Source organism: Salmo trutta, chromosome 31, assembly GCF_901001165.1.
Source record: "Salmo trutta chromosome 31, fSalTru1.1, whole genome shotgun sequence".
NCBI classification, from domain to species: Eukaryota; Metazoa; Chordata; class Actinopteri; order Salmoniformes; family Salmonidae; genus Salmo; species Salmo trutta.
Window position 1 is genome coordinate 13,049,094 of NC_042987.1, and position 24,638 is coordinate 13,073,731.

Here is a 24,638-nt window from a genome sequence, read left to right on the forward strand (position 1 = left end):
CAATTTGGAACCCGTTCTGTGAGCTTGTGTGGCCTACCACTTCACGGCTGAGCCGTTGTTGCTCTTAGATGTTTTCACTTCACACTAACATCACTTACAGTTGACCGGGGCAGCTCTAGCAGAGCAGACATTTGACGAACTGATTTGTTGGAAAGGTGGCATCCTATGACGGTGCCACGTCAAAAGTCATTGAGCTTTTCAGTAAGGCCATTCTTCTGCCAATGTTTGTCTATGGAGATTGCATGGCTGTGTGCTGGATTTTATACACCTGTCAGTAACGGGTGTGGCTGAAATACCCCAATCCATTCATTTGAAGGGGTGTCCACATACTTTTGCATATACTGTATGGTGTGTCATTGATCTTGGCTTCATAATCGTTTCTTCTTCTTTTTGTTGAGTTTAGTCACATAAATTCTTAATTTGCAGTAAGTCAGCCAGTCAGATGTCCAGCCAGACTTATTAGACACTCCTTTTACCCAATCTCTTTCAACCATAAAGTTTTTCAATTCCTCCTCAATCCATGAACTCTTAACAGTTCTAATTAATAACTTCTTAAATGTAATGGCAAAATGTAGATGTCCGCCTAAATAGACATACCCAAAAGTAAGTAATATTCCTGTATAATTACACGATTCTGGCATGGTATATTTGGAAAGAAGACATCTGGGAGATGAAAGAAGACATCTGGGAGATTATGAGGAAATTATCAGAAGATAGTTTGGAGTTACATAGTTCAGAATACACAAGATCAAACACACACAAAGCACACCCTGTTCTTTTTGTTATTTTAGTTGAATTATTGATGACTAGAGCTGGAAACACATCAGATGGCTTCCACAACATGTGAACAATATCAGAAAAAAATGGAATTGATAGACCTAACAACTGGAAATGGGCAGATGTTTTAGTAAGTGGTGTCAGGTGTGGTCACGGGACGCTTCCAAGTGTCCCTAAACCTCTCCAAAGCAGTTTAGGGATATGTCTGTAAATTAGATAATTCCAGTGCTATTACATATTTGAAATCCCTAAATGCAATTTGTTCAGTATAAAAACATAATTTCTACCATATCAACCTCACTCAAACATTGTGGTGGTGTTATGGGATCCAGGATACATTCAAGTGAGCATCCTGACTGGTTGCATCACTGCCTGGTATGGCAACTGCTCGGCCTCCGACCGCAAGGCATTACAGAGGGTAGTGCGAACGGCCCAGTACATCACTGGGGCCAAGCTTCCTGCCATCCAGGACCTCTATACCAGGCGGTCAGAGGAAGGCCCTAAAAATTGTCTAAGACTCCAGCCACCCTAGTCATAGACTGTCCTCTCTGCTACCGCACGGCAAGCGGTACCGGAGCACCAGGTCTAGGTCCAAGAGGGTTGCAAACAGCTTCTACCCACAAGCCATAAGACACCTTAACAGCTAGTCAAATGGATACCCAGACTATTTGCATTGCCCGCCTCCCTCTCTTTACACCACTGCTGCTCTCTGTTGTCATCTATGCATAGTCACTTTAACTCTACCTACATATACAGTTGAAGTCGGAAGTTTGCATACACCTTAGCAAAATACATTTAAACTCAGTTTTTCACAATTCCTGAAATTTTATCCTAGTAAAAATTCCCCGTCTTAGGTCAGTTAGGATCAACACTTTATTTTAAGAATGTGAAATGTCAGAATAATAGTAGAGACAATGATTTATTTCAGCTTTTATTTCTTTCATCACATTCCCAGTGGGTCAGAAGTTTACATACACTCAATTAGTATTTGGTAGCATTGCCTTTAAATTGTTTACCTTGGTTCAAACATTTCAGGTAGCCTTCCACAAGCTTCCCACAATAAGTTGGGTGAATTTTGGCCCATTCCTCCTGACAGAGCTGGTGTAACTGAGTCAGGTTTGTAGGCCTCCTTGCTCGCACACACTTTTTCAGTTCTGCCCACACATTTTCTATAGGATTGAGGTCGGCGCTTTGTGATTGCCACTCAAATACCTTGACTTTGTTGTCCTTAGGCCATTTTGCCACAACTTTGGAAGTATGCTTGGGGCCATTGTCCATTTGGAAGACCCATTTACGACCAAGCTTTAACTTCATGACTGATGTCTTGAGATGTTGCTTCAATATATCCATATAATTTTCCATCCTCATGATGCCATCTATTTTGTGAAGTGCTCCAGTCCCTCCTGCAGCAAAGCACCTTCCCCTTTTTCCTCCAAACATAACGATGGTCATTATGGCCAAACAGTTCTATTTCTGTTTCATCAGACCAGAGGACATTTCTCCAAAAAGTATGATCTTTGTCCCCATGTGCAATTGCAAACCGTAGTCTGGCTTTTTTATGGCGGTTTTGGAGCAGTGGCTTCTTCCTTGCTGAGCGGCCTTTCAGGTTATGTCAATATAGGACTTGTTTTACTGTGAATACAGATACTTTTGTACCTGTTTCCTCCAGCATCTTCACAAGGTCCTTTGCTGTTGTTCTGGGGTTGATTTGCACTTTTCGCACAAGTACGTTCATCTCTAGGAGACCGAACGCGTCTCCTTCCTGAGCAGTATGACAGCTGCGTGGTCCCATGGTGTTTATACTTGCATACTATTGTTTGTACAGATGAACGTGGTACCTTCAGGTGTTTGGAAATTGCTCTCAAGGATGAACCAGACTTGTGGAGGTCTAGGCTGATTTCTTTTGATTTTCCCATGATGTCAAGCAAAGAGGCACTGAGTTTGAAGGTAGGCCTTGAAATACATCCACAGGTACACCCCCAATTGACTCAAATGATGTCAATTAGCCTATCAGAAGCTTCTAAAGCCATGACATCATTTTAAGGAATTTTCCAAGCTGTTTAAAGGCACGGTCAACTTAGTGTATGTACATTTCTGACCCACTGGAGTTGTGATAGTGAATTATAAGTGAAATAATCTGTCTGTAAACAATTGATTGGAAAAATGACTTGTGTCACGCACAAAGTAGATGTCCTACCTCAATTAACCGGTGCCCCCGCACATTGACTATCGGTACCCCCTTGTATATAGTCACTATAGTTATTTTGCTGCTGCTCTTTAATTACTTGTTTCTTTTCTCTTATTCTCCGTATTTTTTTTTAACTGCATTGTTGGTTAGGGGCTCATAAGTAAGCATTTCACTGCACGTGTGACTAATGTGACTCATAAAATTATATTATTCTGTGTTTAATTTATGCTTCACAATCACTCAGCTCAGCCTGCCCTTATGAGTGTACCCATATGGTAGTAATGCTTCTTATTTGTCACATCAGCCCAAATATTTTATCACCACCCAAACAATCAATGTTTTTTTCCCCACATAATTTCAATGAAATTACTTTGAACCACGGTGGGTGCATCAGATGACTACTTAACCTGTATACCTGGTGACGCTGTCAGAGAGTAGTAAAATCGACTTAGCCTGGTGGCTGTATCCTGACCTCTTTTTGAAAGGTTGCACACTATCAAGGCGAGACCCAAATGCAAACACAGGAGGCAGATGGAGTCCTACAAATGTTTATTAATCCAAAGGGGTAGGCAAGAGAATGGTCGTGGACAGGCAAAAAGGTCAAAACCAGATCAGAGTCCAGGAGGTACAGAGTGGCAGGCTCATGCTCAGAGTGACAGGCTCATGGTCAAGGGAGGCAGAGTGGTCAGGCAGGTGGGTACAAAGTCCAGAAACAGGCAAGGGTCAAAACCAGGAGGACTAGAAAAAGGCAAATGCAAAAAAAAAAAAAAAACAGGCGACAGGGAAAACCGCAGGTTGACTTGGAAACATACAAGACAAACTGGCATAGAGAGACAGGAAACACAGGGATAAATACACTGGGGAAAATAAGCGACACCTGGAGGGGGTGGAGACAATCACAAGGACAGGTGAAACAAATCAGGGCGTGACACACGTATTTACAATCATAGCTCAGCTGAAGCAGAAATTTGGGTATGCATATTACCTACCTCTCAAAGAGAGAGGAAAGGCTCTGGTGTACTTTCTGCCTGAAAAAGCTTTTAATACCTTATTTGGTGTGCTTGATTAATTCAGTATTCTTTTTACTTTATAATTTGAGCATTTTCATTTGAACTTCATTTCAACCTAATGTGCACATTGTTTATGTGGCAAATACTATCACATCATTATGTTCTGTACAGTATAGCCTATGCTGTAGTTAGTCTCATGATGACCCTGTAGAAATTTGGAATGATGTACGCTGAGGTTCAGGAAGTTCAGGGAGTGAATACGTTTAATAAATAAACTAATTTGAACAAAAGAAGAAACACTAATAGCACACCGACAGATACAGAAACAATAACGCCAAGGGAAGGAACCAAAGGGAGTGACATAAATAGGGCATGTAATCAAGGAGGTGATGGAGTCCAGGTGTGTGTCAATAAGCGCTGGTGCACATGATGATGATGATGATGATGATGATGATGATGATAGGTGCGTGTAATAATCAGCAGTGTGGTGACCTAGAGGCCAGAGAGGGAGTATACGTGACAAAATGATGGTGGAAACGTTTGCTGTTAACTGGTCATTATGTTTTATGAATAGTTTTTATTTTTGTAATGTTGACGACATTGGCTAAGAAAAGTGTGCCCTTTATTTGGAATATGCTAAAGCTCATTTTGGTCTCCTCTATTGTGGAAAAACCTTGAATCTTGCATGCTGACTCAAACTCAAAGAATAGCAACTGAATACATTTTTGAGGCGTTTGGCTTTTCTTCCAGATTTGCCTTGACCATGTCTTACGTGAGCACCCCTTGGTGTTATGTGCCACTGTAAACTTGTGGTTAGCCAAACTATTATTAGAACTGTGGAGGGATGACTGTTTCAAATGGTTTGCACCGTGTGGTGGTGAAATTAGCAAATAGTAATGAACTGATCTTTCTTTTCTAGCTATTTTGAAAGTGGTGGCTGGTAGGGTGGTGGGCCAACCTCAGCCCAAGGCCAGGGTCTTGTTTAGAGTTGCAGTGTTTCACTGTGAAGTCCCATCTATTTGTTATTATTTCTCATTTGTGCCTTAAATACACATGAGTTCTCCATTACTTCCCCAAGACAACGTTTTCATTGAGGGAGACACTGAGGTTTGCCTGGTTAGGTCAGTGGAGGGATGTGGGCTCAAGACCCCAGACCTTGCAGTGTGTGAAAATAGCTCAGCATTCAAACATGTGGTGTTGGTGTAAAATCATAAAAGCTTGCAACTATCAAAACTCTACTGCGATGTGTTTTGACATCTCCAAGACTTGAATCAAATGACTGGAGGGAAAAGAAAGCGTTATTATAAACCTCAATTACATCACCAATATCAAAATCCCCCACTCCCTCATAGTCACATTTATATTTAAATCATGGTCATGGAATTTATAGGAAATTATATATGTGTGTGTTCTGTGTTTAATTTGAGCCTGTTGGTAGGTGGTCCGATGGGTTATAAAAGTACAGTGAAAAAACCTCAAACCTAAGACCGATTTCACTCCCAGGACATGTGGGCATTGATGTAAAAAAAACGTGAATCATCTTAGGCTTCTCTCTCAATCCAAAACCAGTTGGAAGAAATACAAAGTGTGCTCTCTAATTATGATCTCCGAATGACGGGCGATTTTTGTAGGCACATAAAAATGTCGTCATAGCCTCTTTGTAACATTGATTACATGAATGAGAAAGTAATAGATTTCATAGCGAAGAGAAAACAGTTTTTGTTTTATCCTTATCTAGTTATTAGTGGTGAGTGTTGGGAAGATGTTTTCAATAATCCAAAATGAAAGCGTAGCCAGAAAATGCCTTCTGCCAGGGACCTGTGGGGAGAGGGTACTATATTCCCACTGTCGGAGGGCTAGGATTTCTGCACCATTTGGTATAGCTAACAATTAAGAATCATTTTGTTCTAAAATGCTACTTCTGCCCGTATGTATCAATGAACATAAGGTTGCTTGACATCTATCACCGGTTTGTTCTGTTGCCAAAGCAACAATTCCTTGTGAGTCAAAGGCGTTTTTTGCAAACTTGCTTAAAGTGTACAAACAGCAACTTTACCGCGCTGTAAGCATACCCAGGGGGTGAGGAAGAAAGATTTTACAAGAGGGTGGAAATAAGAGAGGTCAGCAGAACTGCTAACTGCTTGACTCTGCTCTTCCACTGTGGTGAACTAGACTCAGTCTTCAGTGGTGTACCATAGTATCTTTGTTTTTTTCCCCAAGGGATCCAGAACCCTGCACCATTGTTGCTGTTGTTTTCTTGATTTTGCATGGAATTTCCACAAATAAGATCCACTTTAACAGAAGAGATGCGCTTTATGTTAAAGTGTGTGACTGCTGCGGTAAGATCATAAACATTCAATAAATAGTGCATTTAGGCCTATGCCCCTCTTATGGATCATTAGAAACATGCCTGCATAGTCCTACTCAGTTATTTCCTGACTGCAACATTGCAAGTCTCCTTTTCATGCGGCGGAAGCAACATAGACTAACAAGCATGTCTTTCTTGTGAGGTGGACGTAAACAGTGGAAGCAGATTCATGCCAAAACAAAGTACAATAAAAACATTGAAGTATGACACACATTTGCTTGAAAATGTTGACATTTTGAGGTATTTGGGGAATTATATGTTTGTTTGTTTGTTTAGCCTTAATTGTAGTTTTGATGGAGAGCAGCAGCCACAAATCTTCTCTGGATGATCAAACATATCCAGCAGACAGAAGACATCACTGCTATAGATGACTGGTGTTGTGAACAAGGGGCATTATATCCATTTCCTACTTTCCCACCAATTAACAGGCTACTGGGGCCATCTTTCTCTACATGCTATTTATGATCATGACATTAGGTTAAAGTTCATTTGTGTATCCTTTTCAGGGGACAACACAATCTAAAAACAGCTACTCATTGGTGTCTTGGAATATAACGAAGCCTAAGGCGACGTAATGTTGGAGCCAAGGCAGTGAACAGTCAAAGTCACTAGGCTTAAATGTCACTACTGCTTTGGCTCTATTCCTGCAGATGGTTACTGCTCGCCAGAGTGGGATGGCATTGTTTGTTGGCCTGAGGGGTCTCCTGGAAAGCTGGTGTCCACTGCCTGTCCAGAGTACATTTACGACTTCAACCATAAAGGTAAGACAGGCCCTGGGTAGCCTGCAGTTCAACAGTTCTCTTTCACTGAGCTCATTTTCAGTTTTACGTCAAATGTACGCACGCATGACTGTAAGTCGCTTTGGATAAAAGCGTCTGCTAAATGGCATATATTATAGGTAATGGTGTTCACTATTGTAAAATTTGAAAACAACCTCTTGTATCTGCTTTACTCTGGAAGACAGCATGGGGCGTTGCTTTTGAATACATTTCTATAGTTACATCGACGCAACAAGATTTGATCTTTTTAAAACTTGAGTTCTTCATCTAACAAGGCTGCTACACTGGAAAAAATACACATGATTTCTGAAATTCTACCAAACTCCTAACATACTATTCACTTTGTTTCCTAGAAAATGCCAACAGCGTGTTTAAAAATGTTTTTAAAAAATGGGCATGGACATTTATTCTAGGAAGTTGTCACGCACAGTATATCCTAGTATACAACACCAATATGTACTTACAGGTGAAAAGAAATGACATGTGCATTGTCATTCTGTTGTATTCTATGTGTTGTATTCTACAGGACTAGCCTATCGTCGCTGTGACAACAATGGGACGTGGGAGCTGACCACTACCAACAACAAGACATGGGCCAACTACAGCGAATGTGCAAAATTCCTCTCGCACTATAACCAAAATAATGAGAAGGTGAGGGTCATGTCTATCCTAGCATGCATTTCTTCACAACATTAGACAATGCCAACTTTGTCAGAGACGTGACACAATAGCAGGGGACAGGGACAATGGCCATTGTGTCTTTTCTGAAAAAAAGTGTGACATTTTAAGTCTATTTCAATCTATTCTATTGTTTGAGGGCAGTTCTAGCATTAGCCTACACAATCAATGTGGAGGTATTGGAATGTGTATGATATTGGGCGCGTGATCTGATTGGTAAGAAACTAGGCCCTTTTTACTGGTGTAGGCTAGGCCGCTTTTCATTTCTGTCACAATTCAGATGGAGCTGTAGGAGGATTTGTGTGTGAGTATACTGCAGGAGGTAGCTAGCTACTGCTCTCTGAGGGCTCAATCATTCTCTAACCTCACATGTCTGTAACTTCTTGAACCTCTACCGTGTTCATTGTCTGTCTGCCATCCCCATTGTTAGACTCGTTTACATTCTGCTTTTTCTGATCCTTCTACTCATTTGCAGGAAACCTAACAATAACAAAAGATATTTAGAAGATCAACATTAAAAACCCTGTTTACCATTTAGATGAAGAATGTCGCCAAATGGAACAAAAGATGTGTCCCCTCAGAAATGTGAGCCCTACTTCAAATGAAAAGCAGACATGCCAATTCTTTACTATTGACTTATTTCCCCCTTGGAGATTATGTGAACAATGTTTGGAATGATTATACTTGTGTTTGGACCAAAGAATCTATTGCTAGATTAAGCGAAGCATTACCTCCATTGAACCCCTTCTTACAATCTGATATGATAGGCTTCTTCCTCCGACTTAAATGTATTGGAGCTGAATTGGATATCGGAATAAAGGTTATATGACCGGCACATCTCTCCAAAAATGAGTAAGAAAAATGTCTTAAACACTTTAAAGTAACTTTAATCATAGAAAGATTACTGATACTGTTACGTCTTTACTAATTCCATTATCATCACAGAGGTCATTCCAATTCCATTCATTAAATTATATCCTCTGCCCTCAACTGTTATTTGAGGTGCTCATTGATTAAATGGATTGCCTGTTACACTCAGTTCTGGGCCAATATACAACAAGGTTGGGCTCCATTTGAATTGAAGGCAGTAAATTCAGGAAGCAAGAAAAAATTACATTTCAATAATCCGAAAAAAACAACATTTATTTTCAATGACTTCTCAATAAACTGAAAAGTAGAAGCTATTTCAGAAGTTTAGACATTTCTGAATTTTTTATTCAAATCACTTCCTGAATTGACTGCCTTCAATTCGAATTGAGCCCAAGTCTAGGGGTCAGCAAGTTGCCATGGGCAACACTGGGCCATGTAAAAGGAGGCGGTAAGTAATCAGTCCCTGAATGACAAGTCGAGGGCGCTAAGCAGGAAATTGTTGAACGCTACTCCCCACTCTTAACCTGAGCAAGGTTACTTAGCGGTTAGCTCCAGCCAAGGTTCAGAAAAGGTCATCCTGAGTACTGTAAGTTGGATTCAGTCTGGTTTAACCAGGCTATCTGCTTTTGGGCTTACTTTCATAATAACGTGCACCAGAGACCGCTTACTGCAACCCAAAATATCTGGCTTCATATGAATATTAAACCAAACTTCTCTGGTCTCTCCCCACACGTGCATTCTACTCTCCTCCATTTAAATGTGGGTCTCAACATTACGGTTGTGGGCGGAGGATGTCATGGGTATCCTTCCATCAACATTTTGAGGAGAGGGCCCCTGATTTATTTCTTCTTAGACTTCAAATGTTTATGCTGATGGTCTCCCGGTCCCAGGACTCATAGCAGCAGCTATAGTTAATGAAAAATGCATATGCACCAAATTAAACCCTTCAGCCGTGCACCACAACTTAGGAACCCTTGGGTTTGGCACTGGGTCCCCATCCCTAAATGATAACAGCAGTGGAGTAGGCTCTGGTTACAGCAGGCCCCAAAGGAGCCTCTCCACTAGGCTGTGTTGATCCAGCAACCACGGGTAGCTATAGAAGCCAGACCTGGATTCAAACAGTATTTCAAATACTTTGAGAGTTTGATTGAGTCCTGCCTGGAGTGCCAGGTGAACAGGATTTATTTTAGCCAGGCAAGCTCAATCAAGTGCAGCTAAAATATTTGAAATAAAACAAATCCTATTTGAATCCAGGTTTTTTAGCGTCTCACCTCTCCAGCTGTATGTCCTCTGGTTGCCTGCTCTGTGCTGTAATCTCCAGCTGGAAGCCCCAGCACGCACCACACCCCACCCCACCCAGGGCTTTTGTCAGTACAGCACATCTCTCAAGCCAAATATTCTGTTTATTAGAAATCTCTATCTCAGTCTGACACTTGGCGGGCAGCCCATTGCCTGGTGGGCGTCAGTCCTCTGGTGGGCAGCTCACTGTCAGAAGTAACGCACCATATTTTATTCAGAAAATAATCAGAGGCCTGGAATGGTCGCACACCATGAAATTACCTTAGATCTTGGAATGGTCGCACACCATGACAGCACCTTCTTTGAGCTTTAAGATGCATGGTGTTTTGTTTTTGGTCTGCAGCAGTTTTCTGTTTAGTAATGCGTAGCCTGCAACTGTGAGTCATTTTTGTCGTGAGTAACATTATCCTCAGTGCCTCTATAAAGGTTAAACAGTGAGGCACAGAGACCCTATGATTGATTTAAGCAGATTTATGGGGACAATATTGTGTAATTGGAATGTCCTGGGTCAATGACTTTTATGTCGTAAAACAATCAATGTAGCACACCAGGCACACTTATCAAACATCTATCACTTCCTCAAACAGGCTACTGTAAGTAGGTCCGACACCTCTGAGTAGACAGTTCACTCCTGACCTGCCACCTGATATGACTAACAATATCTCTCCTTCATATGACCTTGTCTCTCTCAACAGGAAGTATTTGAACGTCTGTACCTTATCTACACAGTGGGCTACTCCGTCTCTCTTAACATTCCTCCTTCATACGACCTTGTCTCACTCAACAGGAAGTATTTGACCGTTTGTACCTCATCTACACAGTGGGCTACTCCATCTCTCTGGGATCACTTATGGTGGCTGTGATCATCCTGGGTTATTTCCGGTGAGTAGTACTTGTTGTCATTGGGAAAATTCCTTCCTCAGTCCATATTTGATCTCCCACCAAATCTCTCATCAAATGTTTTGTGTGGTGAAACAGAGAGACAAAGCCTGCAAAATGTGTTTGTATAATGTTTTACCTTTGCTTTTCCATGAGCGTTTGACTTTTAAAAGGATTAGAGGTGGCTGCCTTTGAGGTTGTTGCCTTGGAGCCAGCGTGTGATTGTGAATCGTGCCTCATCTTGCTGGCATTTACAGTATATTCTTTGTTATTTTCATACTTATTCATCTCAGACCTCAGAGATCCGTGGTTAGTGCGTATTGTTATTATATTTACTTGGTGGTATGGTTACATGAAGAAATGGGCGGCAGGTAGCCTAGTGGTTAGAGCATTGGGCCAGTAACCGAAAGGTTGCTGGATCGAATCCCTGAGCTGACAAGGTAAAAATCTGTTGTTCTACCCCTGAACAAGGCAGTTAACCCACTGTTCCCCGGTAGGCCGTCATTGTAAATAAGAATTTGTTCTTAACTGACTTGGCTAGTTAAATAAATATCACTAATATATTGGTGTGCAGTTTCAGCCTAATTAATATTCTGTCATGTCCGGGCAGAAGCCTTTAAGGCAGGCTGAAAGAGAAATAGATTGGTAAATTAATTCTCACAGTCAATTTGATATGTAGTGAATTTGGTTGGATTTTCTAGAGACAGTTACTTTGTTCTTATCATTGCCTTAGCCAAAAAACAAATTACTCAAATTCAGCAGCATGAACACTAATCCTTGCACACAAGGTTGAATTTGTTTGACATTTTACATTGAATCGTTTCATTTTTCTTTTAGGTGATTAATGCAAGGAAACCTCCCCATTATTTACAATTTTTTGTTTAGCGGAGGGAGAGTGTCAAGTCCAGGAATTGGTGTAAAGTCGTGTTTACAAACATTGCGCTCAACGTGACTTAGAGCCTAAGCCAGGCTTCTCAGAAGGGAGTAAATGTTTTAAGAGAGAGAGAGATCCTAAACTGGCACCAGGAAATCTACAGGCCAAATTAGTCTAATCACACGTCTCGGAGGTCCCCGGGGGTCTGGGCTGACGTCCCAGCAGCGCATTCAGGAGCACTCCAGCTACGTCTCCCTCTTCCCTTTAACATGTCAGGCTTTTAAAACCCTCAGACACAGGAGAGGCAGGTTCATAAATGTTTTCTGTGGAGAGACCGAGGGATACATACTGCACATTAGCACTGGTGTTTTTCCTCTTCCTGTTCACAAATTAGTTTCCCTCACCACTTCACAAATCAAAATTCCCCAAAGGAGAGCTTGTCCAATATCTTAATAGCCAGTTGAGAGGTGGCAGGTAGCTTAGTGGTTAAGAGCGTTGGGCCAGCAATCCCTAAGCCAATTAGGTGAAAAATCGGCCGATGTACCCTTGAGCAAGGCACTTAACCTTAATTGCTCTTTTAAGTTGGTTTGGATAAGAGCGTCTGCTAAATGACTAAAATGTAGTAATGGGTTTGACTGCAGAGGTTAGACACAAGCAAATAATGATTCATGAGTTTTCTGCGGTTACTTGTTATATATACTCACTGCTTGCCACAGTAATACACTGTAGGCCTACACTGATATAGGGCTGGGAATTGCCAGGGACCTCACAGTATGATATTATCACGATACTTATATGCCGATACAATATATATTGCGATTCTCACAATTTTATGTGTATTGCGATTCAATACTGACATGTTATTGCGATTTGATGTTCCAAAAAGAATGCTCACTATATGTCTGCCGCAGAGAGACGAGAGAACATGAGGAAATTAGTTTTGATCAGTCATGGAAATATGAAAACATAATGGCTCGTTATTTAAAAGATGGAGAACAAGCTATGCAATGAAAAATACCAGAATTTTGGTGCAGGTACAGCCGACTAGAGCCAAATAACGTTACCTAGCAATCGATACTTGGAGTCAAAGTATCAATAAAATATTGTCCAAAATAATATGTAACTGTATCGATTTGTTCCCCCATCACTACACTGATAAGGGTTTTTAGAATATTCGTAGCCAAATTGGTGATCAATAATAATGATCATGATCAATAATAATTTTATATCGCTGGAGGTTAACATTTGTTGCCAACATTGGGTGTCTGAGAAATGCTTGGATTTACATGAAAGCAAATGTCAGAATATAGATAACCGTTTCTAGTTTGGTATAGTCTGTGTATCGACAACACAATACAACCTGACTCCAACTTCATCAAATGCTCCCTTCAATGTTGGCAAGGGATGTTTTGAGGATAATGTGACAGATAAACTTTTGCTTGTCTGGGAGGAAATACGCATGCTCTTGGATCTGCTCAACACATGCTTGCAATTTTGTTTTTACAGCTCACTTTCAGCCCTGCAATTCAATATTTGTGCTTTTCAAGCCCCTAAATCTCAAGAATGTGTTATAGTCAGCGCGGAATTCAGCTGGCTCTAATTAGGATGAGTATTGTTCTGAAGAGTGTGAAAATACAAACACACGTGCACACACAGACACACATATATACGCACAAGTACGTGCGCACACACACTCACACACACGCACACACATCACGCACACATACAGTACCAGTCAAAAGTTTGGACACACCTACTCATTCAAGGGTTTTTCTTTATTTTTACTATTTTCTACATTGTAGAATAATGGTGAAGACATCGAAACTATGAAATAACACATGAAAAAGTGTTAAACAAATCAAAATATATTTTAGATTCTTCAAAGTAGCCACCCTTTGCGTTGATGACAGCTTTGCACTCTCTTGGCATTCTCTCAACCAGCTTCACCTGGAATGCTTTTCCAAAAGTATTGAAGGAGTTCCCACATATGCTAAGCACTTGTTGGCTGCTTTTCCTTCACTTTGTGGTCCAACTCATCCCAAACCATCTCAATTGGGTTGAGGTCGGGTGATTCTGGAGGCCAGGTCATCTGATGCAGCACTCCATCACTCTCCTTGGTCAAACAGCCCTAACATAGCCTGGAGGTGTGTTTTGGGTCATTGTCCTGTTGCAAAACAGATGATAGTCCTACTAAGCGCAAACCAGATGGGTTGGCGTGTCGTTGCAGAATGCTGTGGTAACCATACTGGTTAAGTGTGCCTTAAATTCTAAATAAATAACCGACACTATCACCAGCAAAGCACCATCACACCTCCTCCTCCATGATTCATGGTGTGAACCACACATGCTCAGATCATCCGTTCACCTACTCTGCGTCTCACAAAGACACGGCTGTTGGAACCAAAAATCTCAAATTTGGACTCATCAGACTGAAGGACAGATTTCCACTGGTCTAATGTCCATTCCTCGTGTTTCTTTGCCAAAGGAAGTCTCTTCTTCTTACTGGTGTCCTTTGGTAGTGTTCTTTTTGTTGCAGCAGTTCGACCACGAAGGCCTGATTCACGTAGTCTCCTCTGAACAGTTGATGTTGAGATGTGTCTGTTACTTGAACTCTGTCAAGCAATTTATGGGGCTGCAATCTGAGATGCAGTTAACTCTAATGAACGTATCCTCTGCAGCAGTGGTAACTCTGGGTCTTCCATTCCTGTGGCGGTCCTCGTGAGAGCCAGTTTCATCATAGCGTGTGATGGCTTTTGTGACAGCACTTGAAGAAACGTTAAAAGTTCTTGAAATTTTCCGTATTGACTGACCTTCATGTCATGAAGTACTGATGGACTGTCATTTCTCTTTGCTTATTTGAGCTGTTCTTTCCTTATTATGGATTTGGTCTTTTACCAAATAGGGCTATCATCTGTATACCACCCCTACCTTGTCACAACACAACTGATTGGCCCAAACGCATTAAGAAAGAAAGAAATTCCACAAAACTTTTAACAAGGCACACCTGTTAATTGAAATGCATTCCAGTTGACTAACCCATGAAGCTGGTTGAGAGATTGCCAAGAGTGCTTTGATGACAGCTTTGCAGAAAGTGTGTCTACTTTGAAGAATCTCAAATATAAAATATATTTTGATTTGTTTAAACTTTTTTGGTTATTACATGATTCCATATGTGTTATTTCATGGTTTTGATGTCTTCACTATTATTCGAAAATGTAGAAAATTGTAAAAAATAAAGAAAAACCCTGGAATGAGTAGCTGTGTCCAAATGTTTGACTGGTACTGTACATACAAACACACTCACTGTGGAAAACTCTTCCCCCCTCCACACACTTACCACCTTGATAAGATTTAAACATGGGTTCCTAGTGTATTAACGGCTTAGTAGCGTCAGTTTCTCAGAAGTTTTGCACAAGCATTTCTGTATTTTTTTCAATGATTGTCTTTGGTTTGAGTAAGCCAATAGTATGACCTAGTATTACCACAACACGACTATTGCTTGTCACTGTGAAGATGATATCTTTTTTTTAATATATATTTATCTCCTCCACTCATCCAGGCGGTTGCATTGTACCAGGAACTACATCCACATGCACCTGTTTGTGTCTTTCATGCTGCGAGGCATCAGCATCTTCATAAAGGACGTGGTGCTATACTCTGGTTCTGCCCTAGAGGACATGGAAAGAGTCAGTGTGGAAGATCTCAAGTCCATCACTGAGGCTCCTCCAGCTAACAAAACCCAGTTTGTAAGTACCTAACTTTGGCCCCAGACTATAGGAGGTTTAATACGTGAGAATAGTAAGTTCCAGGCTAAGGTAGTGAAGTTATTGACCAAGGCACCTTTGTAATTATTTACGTAGAACATATTTTCATAAATGCGGTTCTGACTGTTTTTGTGAAATGTGTGTTCTAAATTTGTTAGATCATTGTAAAAGGCCATCCTCTGAGGACATAGTGATCAATGTTATCCAGGGACTATTCGATATGAGTTGCTAAAGTCGTTCCAGCATTCGGTACACGTGACTCTTGAGGCTTTTCATTATGATTGTTTTATTACTGTCTCTCGCAGCATTTCTAAATAAGCTAAATCAATGCTATTTGTAAAGACTTGCCACAAAGAAAGTCTGATTATAAAACTGGATAAGAAAGAGCGGGTAGTAGGAGAAAAAGCTAAGAGGATAAGTCTCTTGGCTCGCGCATATTATCAATAGTTAGTGTGCAAGCCAGGCTGAAGGAAGTAGCTACGTACAGTACCAGTCAAAAGTGTGGGCACACCTACTCATTCCAGGGTTTTTCTTTATTTTTACTATTTTATACATTGTAGAATAATAGTGAAGACATCAAAACTATGAAATAACACATATGGAATCATGTCGTAACCCAAAAAGTGTTAAACAAATCAAAATATATGTTATATTTGAGATTCTTAAATTTGCCACATTTTGCCTTGATAACAGCTTTGCGCACTCGTGGCACTCTCTCAACCAGCATCATGAGGTCGTCACCTGGAATGCATTTCAATTAACAGGTGTGCCTTGTTAAAAGTTAATTTGTGGATTTTTTGAGCCAATCAGTTGTGTTGTGACAAGGTAGGGGTAGTATACAGAAGATAGCCCTATTTGGTAAAATACCAAGTCCATATTATGGCAAGCACAGCTCAAATAAGCAAAGAGAAACGACAGTCTAATACTTTAAGACATGATGATCAGTCATTCCGGAAATCAGGCTTTCATGGCCGAATTGCTGCAAAGAAACCACTACTAAAGGACACCAATAAGAAGAAGAGACTTGCTTGGGCCAAGAAACACAAGCAATGGACATTAGCCTGGTGTAAATTTGTCCTTTGGTCTGATGAGTCCAAATTTGAGATTTTTGGCTCCAACAGCCATGTCTTTGTGAGACGCAGAGTAGGTGAACAGATGATCTCTGCATGTATAGTTCCCACCGTGAAGAATGGAGGAGGAGGTGTGGGGGGCTTTGCTGGTGACACTGTCAGTAATTTATATAGAATTCAAGGCACACTTAACCAGTATAGCTACCACAGCATTCTGCAGCGATACGCCATCCCATCTGGTTTGCGCTTAGTGGGACTATCATTTGTTTTTCAACAGGACAATGACCCAAAACACACCTCAAGGCTATGTTAGGGCTGTTTGACCAAGGAGAGTGATGGAGTGCTGCATCAGATGACCTGGCCTCCAGAATCAACCGACCTCAACCCAATTGAGATGGTTTGGGATGAGTTGGACCACAAAGTGAAGGAAAAGCAGCCAACAAGTGCTCAGCATATGTGGGAACTCCTTCAAGACTGTTGGAGAAGCTTTTCTAATGAAATAAAGAAAAACCCTTGAATGAGTAGGTTTTTCCAAACTTTTCACTGGTACTGTACATTAGGACCAGTAGTGTAGGTATATGCCTTATCAATTATTAAGCCTGATGGAACCGATCAGAATGTTTAGCTTAAAATGTTGATAAACTTTTAGTTCTTCACGTTTTAAGCGCAGCAATGTGCACACGGCGGTAGGCCTTCGCGCAAATGTTCCAAAATGCATTTTGCGGGAAAATTGCACTCTGTCCTGGACAGAGATGGACATTTAGAAAGAGGGGAGATCTAACAATGCAACAACTATTATGGGTTGCTAATATGACAAGGATAATATCTTTGGCTGCCAGACAATGAAAGTTGATTTGAAAAACAATAGAACAGGAGAGCGGAAATGAGAAGTCTTTATAGAATAATTGTCTCCATGTTCCTATGGTGAGATTTTGGCTTTAGGTTACTTTGAAGCAAGGTAAGACATGCCTCATAATATGAAGTAAAACGTCCAGGTTTCATACATTTTAAGGAACCGTAAAAATATAGTGACGCTAATGATAGGCTTAAACATCTTCGGGCGGGCCGTTTGGGGGGGGAATAGGCAAAATTTGAGTATTCCCACTTCTCCAGGCACCACTACACCACTGAGTAGGACAGACAGAGGCATAGAGGTTGGCATCCTTTGGGACATACACAGGCTAACCTACCAGGAATTCCCTGTTGTTAAATTCCCTGTATATTTTATCAACCTCTCCAGGTTTGAGCAACACACAGTATTACTTGGATTAGAATAAATCTTTCATTGTACAAACCGTGCTTGGAACCTAGAAGTTTCATTATGGAGAGGCTTGAATGTTGGTTTACTCCCTGCAAAGTGAATACACATTTGTCATTGTACACACTACCCTTAGTGTTTCTGTATGTCACACAAGCCAAGCAGTATATAACAGTGCAAAGCAAGAGTGGATTCTAAAGATTCAAAATGTATGGCTTCAGGTCACTACAAGAAGAACCTTGTGCTTGTGACCATGAAATAGCCTATTGTATTTAGTAAATTCAGTATATTAGATGTATTTGTCTGTTGTGTTTCCTTTAGATTGGCTGTAAATTAGCAGTGACCCTGTTCCTGTATTTCCTGGCCACCAACTACTACTGGATCCTAGTAGAGGGCTTGTACCTCCACAGCCTCATCTTCATGACCTTCTTCTCAGACAGGAAGTACCTCTGGGGATTCACTTTGATTGGATGGGGTATGTGATGTCATAGAAAACACATTTTTAACTGAAGATGCACTGCTACTAATGAACCCCTTTAAAAAACACATACAGTTGAAGTCGGAAGGGTACATACACGTTAGCCAATACTGTCACGTCCTGACCATAGAAAGCTGTTATTTTCTATGGTAGAGTAGGTCAGGGCGTGACAGGGAGGGTTTTCTAGTTTTGTATTTCTATGTTGGGTTTTGTTTGGGATGATCTCCAGTTAGAGGCAGCTGGTCCTCGTTGTCTCTAATTGGAGATCATACTTAAGTAGGGTTTTTTTTCTACATGGGTTTGTGGGAGATTGTTTCTGAGTTAGTGTATGTTTCTACTCTGCGTCACGGTTTGTTGTTTTTGTTCGTTCAGTTTATTGTGTATGTATTGCAAAGTTTCACAGTGAAAATAAAATGTGGAACGACACACACGCTGCACTTTGGTCCGTCCGCTCCTTCCTACGACAACTGTGACAAATACATTTAAATTCAGTTTTTCACAATTCCTGACATTTAATCCTAGTAAAAATTCCCTGTCTTAGGTCAGTTAGGATCAACACTTTATTTTAATAATGTGAAATGTCAGAATAATTGTAGAGAGAATGATTTATTTCAGCTTTTATTTCTTTCATCACATTCCCAGTGGATCAGAAGTTTACATACACTCAATTAGTATTTGGTAGCATTGCCTTTTAAATTGTTTAACTTTGGTGAAACGTTTTGGATAGCCTTCCACAAGCTTCCCACAATAAGTTGGGTGAATGTTGGCCCATTCCTCCTGACAGAGCTGGTGTAACTGAGTCAGGTTTGTAGGCGTCCTTACTCGCATACCCTTTTTCAGTTCTGCCCACAAAGTTTCTATAGGATTGAGGTCAGGGCTTTGTGATGGCCACTCCAATACCTTGACTTTGTTGTCCTTAACCTCTCTGGGGTATGTGGGATGCTAAAAAAAAATATCTCATAATTCAAATTTCTCAAACATACAAGTATTATATCCCATTTTAAAGATACACTTCTCGTTAATCCAACCACATTGTTTGATTTCAAAAAAGCTTTATGGCGAAAGCATAACATCAGATTATGTTAGGACAGCGCCTAGACAAGAAAAACCACACAGCCATTTTCCAAGCAAGGAGAGGCGTCACAAAAACCAGAAATACAGCTAAAATTAATGACTAACCTTTGATCTTCATCAGATGGCACTCATAGGACTTCATGTTACACAATTCATGTATGTTTTGCTCGATGATGTTCATATTTATATCCAAAAACCCCATTTTACATTGGCATGTAATGTTCAGAAATGTTTTGCCTCCCAAAACTTCCGGTGAATGAGCACATCAATTTACAGAAATACTCATCATAAACGTTGATAAAATATTCAACTGTTATTCAAAGAATTATAGATACACTTCTCCTTAATGCAACCGCTGTGTCAGATTTCAAAAAAGCTTTACGGCGAAAGCAAACTGCAATAATCTGAGTACAGCACTCAGATATCAAAACAAGCCATACAGATACCCGCCATTTTGGAGTCAACAGAAATGACAAAAATTGCATTATAAATATTCACTTACCTTTGATGATCTTCATCGGAATGCACTCCCAGGTATCCCAGTTCCAGAATAAATGTTTGTTTTGTTCGATAAAGTTCATCTTTATGTCCAAATACCTCCATTTTGTTCATGCGTTCAGTCGAGTAATCCAAATCCACTGTGCTCGCGCAGTGAGTTCAGACGAAAAGTCAAAAAAGATTTATTACAGTTCGTAGAAACATGTCAAATGATGTATAGAATCAATCTTTGGGATGTTTTTATCATAAATCTTCCATAATATTCCAACCGGACGATTCCTTTGTCTTCAGAAATGAAAAGGAACACAGCTAACGCTCACGTGAGGGCGCACGATTGAGCTCATGTCATTTTCTCAGTCATCTGATTCCAATGGCTCTTATTCTCTCTCCAGTCACAGTAGAAGCATGAAACAACGTTCTAAAGACTGTTGACATCTAGTGGAAGCCTTAGGAAGTGCAATATGACCCCATATACACTGTATACTGGATAGCGAATCACTTGAAAAACTACAAACCTCAGATTTCCACACTTCCTGGTTGGATTTTTTCTCAGGTTTTTGCCTGCCATATGAGTTCTGTTATACTCACAGACATCATTCAAACAGTTTTAGAAACTTCAGAGTGTTTTCTATCTACATCCACTAATAATATGCACATCCTACCTTCTGGGCCTAAGTAGCAGGCGGTTTACTACGGGCACACTTTTCATCCGGACATCAAAATACTGCCCCTTACCCCGATGAAGTTAAGCCATTTTGCCACAACTTTGGAAGTATGCTTGGGGTCATTGTCCATTTGGAAGGCCCATTTGCGACCAAGCTTTAACTTCCTGACTGATGTCTTGATGTTGCTTTATCCACATAATCCACATAATTTCCCCGCCTCATGATGCCATCTATTTTGTGAAGTGTACCAGTCCCTCCTGCAGCAAAGCACCCCACAACATGATGCTGCCACCCTCGTGCTTCACGGTTGGGATTGTGTTTTTCGGCTTGCAAATCTCCCCATTTTTCCTCCAAACATAACGATGGTCATTATGGCCAAACGGTTCTATTTTTGTTTCATCAGACCAGAGGGCTTTCGTCCAAAAAGTACCATCTTTGTCCCCATGTGCAGTTGCAAACCGTAGTCTGTTTTTTTTTATGTCGGTTTTGGAGCAGTGGCTTCTTCCTTGCTGAGCGGCCTTTCAGGTTATGTCGATATAGGACTTTTACTGTGGATATAGATACTTTTGTACCTGTTTCCTCCATCATCTTCATAAGGTCCTTTGCTGTTGTTCCGGGATTGTTTTGCACTTTTCACACCACAGTACATTCATCTCTAGGAGACAGAACTTGTCTCCTTCCTGAGCGGTATGACGGCTGCGTGGTCCCATGGTGTTTATACTTGCGTACTATTGTTTGTACAGATGAACGTGGTACCTTCAGGCGTTTGGAAATTGCTCCCAAGGATGAACTAGACTTGTGTAGGTCTACAATTGTTTTCTGAGGTCTTGGCTGATTTTCTTTTGATTTTCCCATGGTGTCAAGCAAAGAGGCACTGAGTTTGAAGGTAGGCCTTGAAATACATCCACAGGTACAGCTCCAATTGACTCAAATGATGTCAATTAGCCTATCAGAAGCTTCTAAAGCCATGACATCATTTTCAGGAATTTTCCAAGCTGTTTAAAGGCACAGTCAACTTAGTGTATGTAAACTTCTGATCCACTGGAATTGTGATTCAGTGAAATAATATGTCTGTAAACCGTTTTTGGAACAATGACTTGTGTCATGCACAAAGTAGATGTCCTAACCACCTTGCCAAAACTATAGTTTGTTAACAGGAAATTTGCGGAGTGGTTGAAAAACTAGTTTTAATGACTCCAACCTAAGTGTATGTAAACTTCCGACTTGAACTGTATTAATCAATACATTTGAAAAGCATTTCCTATGTCATAATGTTTCGTATAATATTTCACAGACAGCTGATTTTTGATTGATCAACAATTATTAACTATTCAATGTTTTCACACATACGGTGTGAATGCTGTTATACGCAGAACTCAAGAATAGTTCAGAGAGCTAGGCTGTACGGCTCCTGCATTGTACACACTGTGCGTAACGGTTATGTAAGCACAGCGCATACAATGTGGATGCTGTGTCGCCAAATTGCCTCGCTATATTAACAATATATTACAAGGCTAATTTTGACTTGAACCCACTATAATAATTGGAAGTAAATTGCTGTATTTTGTGTTTAATCATTATTTGTGTGGTTTATAGATCACTATAATCTGTTTTGATGGGGTCTCAGCTGTTAAGTTGTTTTGAGATATATCTTGATGTTCGTTGTTGATTTGCAGGGGTCCCAGCAATGTTTGTGACAGTGTGGGCAAGTGTGAGAGCCACCTTGGCAGACACAGAGTAAGTATTGCGCTGTAATCCCAATTTGTCATCATTGATGTTGGCTCTGAACACAAAGTACTGTACATTTGCCAGAATCTTTCATGAATAAGTTTATTTGGGGCGGCAGAGTAGCCTAGTGGTTACAGCGTTGGACTAGTAACCAAAAGGTTGCAAGTTAGAATTCCTGAGCTGACAAGGTACAAATGTTGTTCTGCCCCTGAACAAGGCAGTTAACCCAACGTTCCTAGGCTGTCATTGAAAATAAGAATTTGTTCTTAACTAACTTGCCTAGTTAAATAAAGGTAAAAAAAGAAAAAAAATGTGAGACAGAACCTTAGAACGTGTTCAAGAATCCCCTTAGGTTCATTGAATGTTTAAAGGCAGAGTGTACGTCTTCAATTTAATCGAAACCCACATTACAGTATTTACAAAGTAGTAACTATTTCCACATGATTATATAAAATCACAGAATGACTTTGAGGACTGTAGAAACATACTACTACAAGCCTATCACGTTGACTCCACTCTAAGGTAGATTCTGACCGTTTTCAAAATAAGAATTGTGTGCGGCCAGGCAGTAGCTTGTATACAAGGACCATGCGTAAAACATTGCTATGGCAGGTTGGGTTGAATTCCAGCCAAGACTTTAGAGCCTAAGACCAGTCTGGAAGGGTTGCCAACTTGCCAATGTGTTGTTGTTACACTAGAATATACCGAAATAGATTCGTTCCACAATCATGCGTATCTATATTCGTTTTTCATAAATTCCCTGTTTATCACTTACAGATGCTGGGACCTAAGTGCAGGCAATCTGAAGTGGATTGTACAAGTACCCATTCTAACAGCAATAGTGGTAAGTAAACATGTCAATTGAAAATGTTAATTGGCATAATGGCATTTAACATTTTCAATTGACACGTTTAATTATCACAATTACTGACCACTATTACCACTATCTGCTTTCTGAGAGACTTAGTAGTTGAGATATTGGGCTTTGGTGTGCTACATTGTGTCATTGTCTGTTATCAAAGGTGAATTTTATGCTGTTCCTGAATATAATCCGAGTTCTGGCCACTAAACTTCGGGAGACAAATGCTGGCAGATGTGACACAAGACAGCAGTACAGGTAAGAAGCCATACTCTGACTGTTCCTTCACTGATTACTTTATCATGACATGTATGCCCAAGCCCAACACAGTTAATACCTACCATTGTGTTGCTGAGTTGTCATAAGCAAATGTACATTATCCTAGGGGCTTTGGTAGACACAATGTAAGTAACCTAATGTACAGTGCATTCGGAAAGTGTTCGGACCCCTTCCCTTTTTCCACATTCTGTTACGTTACAGCCTTCTTTTAAAATGTATACAATAATTTTCTTTCCCTCATCAACCTACACACAATACCCATAATGACGACCTGAAAACAGGTTTCTCTAAGTTTTTGCAAATGTATTAAAAATATAAAACAGATACCTTATTTACATAAGTATTCAGACCGAAATGTAGCTCAGGTGCATCCTGTTTCCATTGATCATCCTTGAGATGTTTCTGCAACTTGATTGGAGTCCACCTGTAGTAAATTCAATTGATTGGACATGATTTGGAAAGGCACATAAGATCCCACAGTTGACAGTGCATGTCAGAGCAAAAACCAAGCCATGAGGTTGTAATTGTTCGTATAGTTTCGAGACAGGATTGTGCCAAGGCACAGATCTGGGGAAGGGAACCAAAACATTTCTGCAGCATTGAAGGTCCCCAAGAACAGTGGCCTCCATCATTCTTAAAAATGGAAGAAGTTTGTAACCAGCAAGACTTCCTAGAGCTGGCCGCCCGGCCAAACTAAGCAATCAGGGGAGAAGGGCCTTGGTCAGTGAGGTGACCAAGAACCCAATGGTCACTCTGACAGAGCTCCAGAGTTCCTCTATGGAGATGGGCGACCCTTCCAGAAGGGCAATCATCTCTGCAGCACTCTCCTAATCAGGCCTTTTAGTTAGAGTGGCCAGGCAGAAGCCACTCCTCAGCAAAAGGCACATGGCAGCCCGCTTGGAGTTTGCCAAAAGGCACCTAAAGGACTCACAGACCATGAGAAACAAGATTCTCTGGTCTGATGAAACCAAGATTGAACTCTTTGGCCTGAATACCAAGCGTCACGTCTGGAGGAAACCTGTCACCATCCCTATGGTGAAGCATGGTGGTGGCAGCATCATGCTGTGGGGATGTTTTTCAGTGGCACTGACTGGGAGACTAGTCAGGATTGAGGCAAAGATGAATGGAGCAAAGTACAGAGAGATCCTTGATGAAAACCCGCTCAAGGCTGCTCAGGACCTCAGACTGGGGTGAAGATTCACCTTCCAACATGACAACAACCCTCAGGACACAGCCAAGACAA

At 40.8% G+C, this 24,638-nt stretch overlaps 1 protein-coding gene across 1 annotated transcript in view; it reads left to right on the forward strand.

Moving 5' to 3' along the window:
- Nucleotides 1-24,638, forward strand: part of pth1r (parathyroid hormone 1 receptor) — an 85,421-nt gene that overhangs the window by 46,591 nt on the left and 14,192 nt on the right. Inside the window, exons 3-10 of the mRNA XM_029725309.1 lie at nt 6,994-7,104; nt 7,649-7,773; nt 10,757-10,851; nt 15,282-15,468; nt 18,136-18,289; nt 22,206-22,266; nt 23,035-23,101; nt 23,280-23,374. Coding sequence (XP_029581169.1) covers nt 6,994-7,104; nt 7,649-7,773; nt 10,757-10,851; nt 15,282-15,468; nt 18,136-18,289; nt 22,206-22,266; nt 23,035-23,101; nt 23,280-23,374 — 895 coding nt within the window. The remainder of the gene's footprint in view (nt 1-6,993; nt 7,105-7,648; nt 7,774-10,756; nt 10,852-15,281; nt 15,469-18,135; nt 18,290-22,205; nt 22,267-23,034; nt 23,102-23,279; nt 23,375-24,638) is intronic.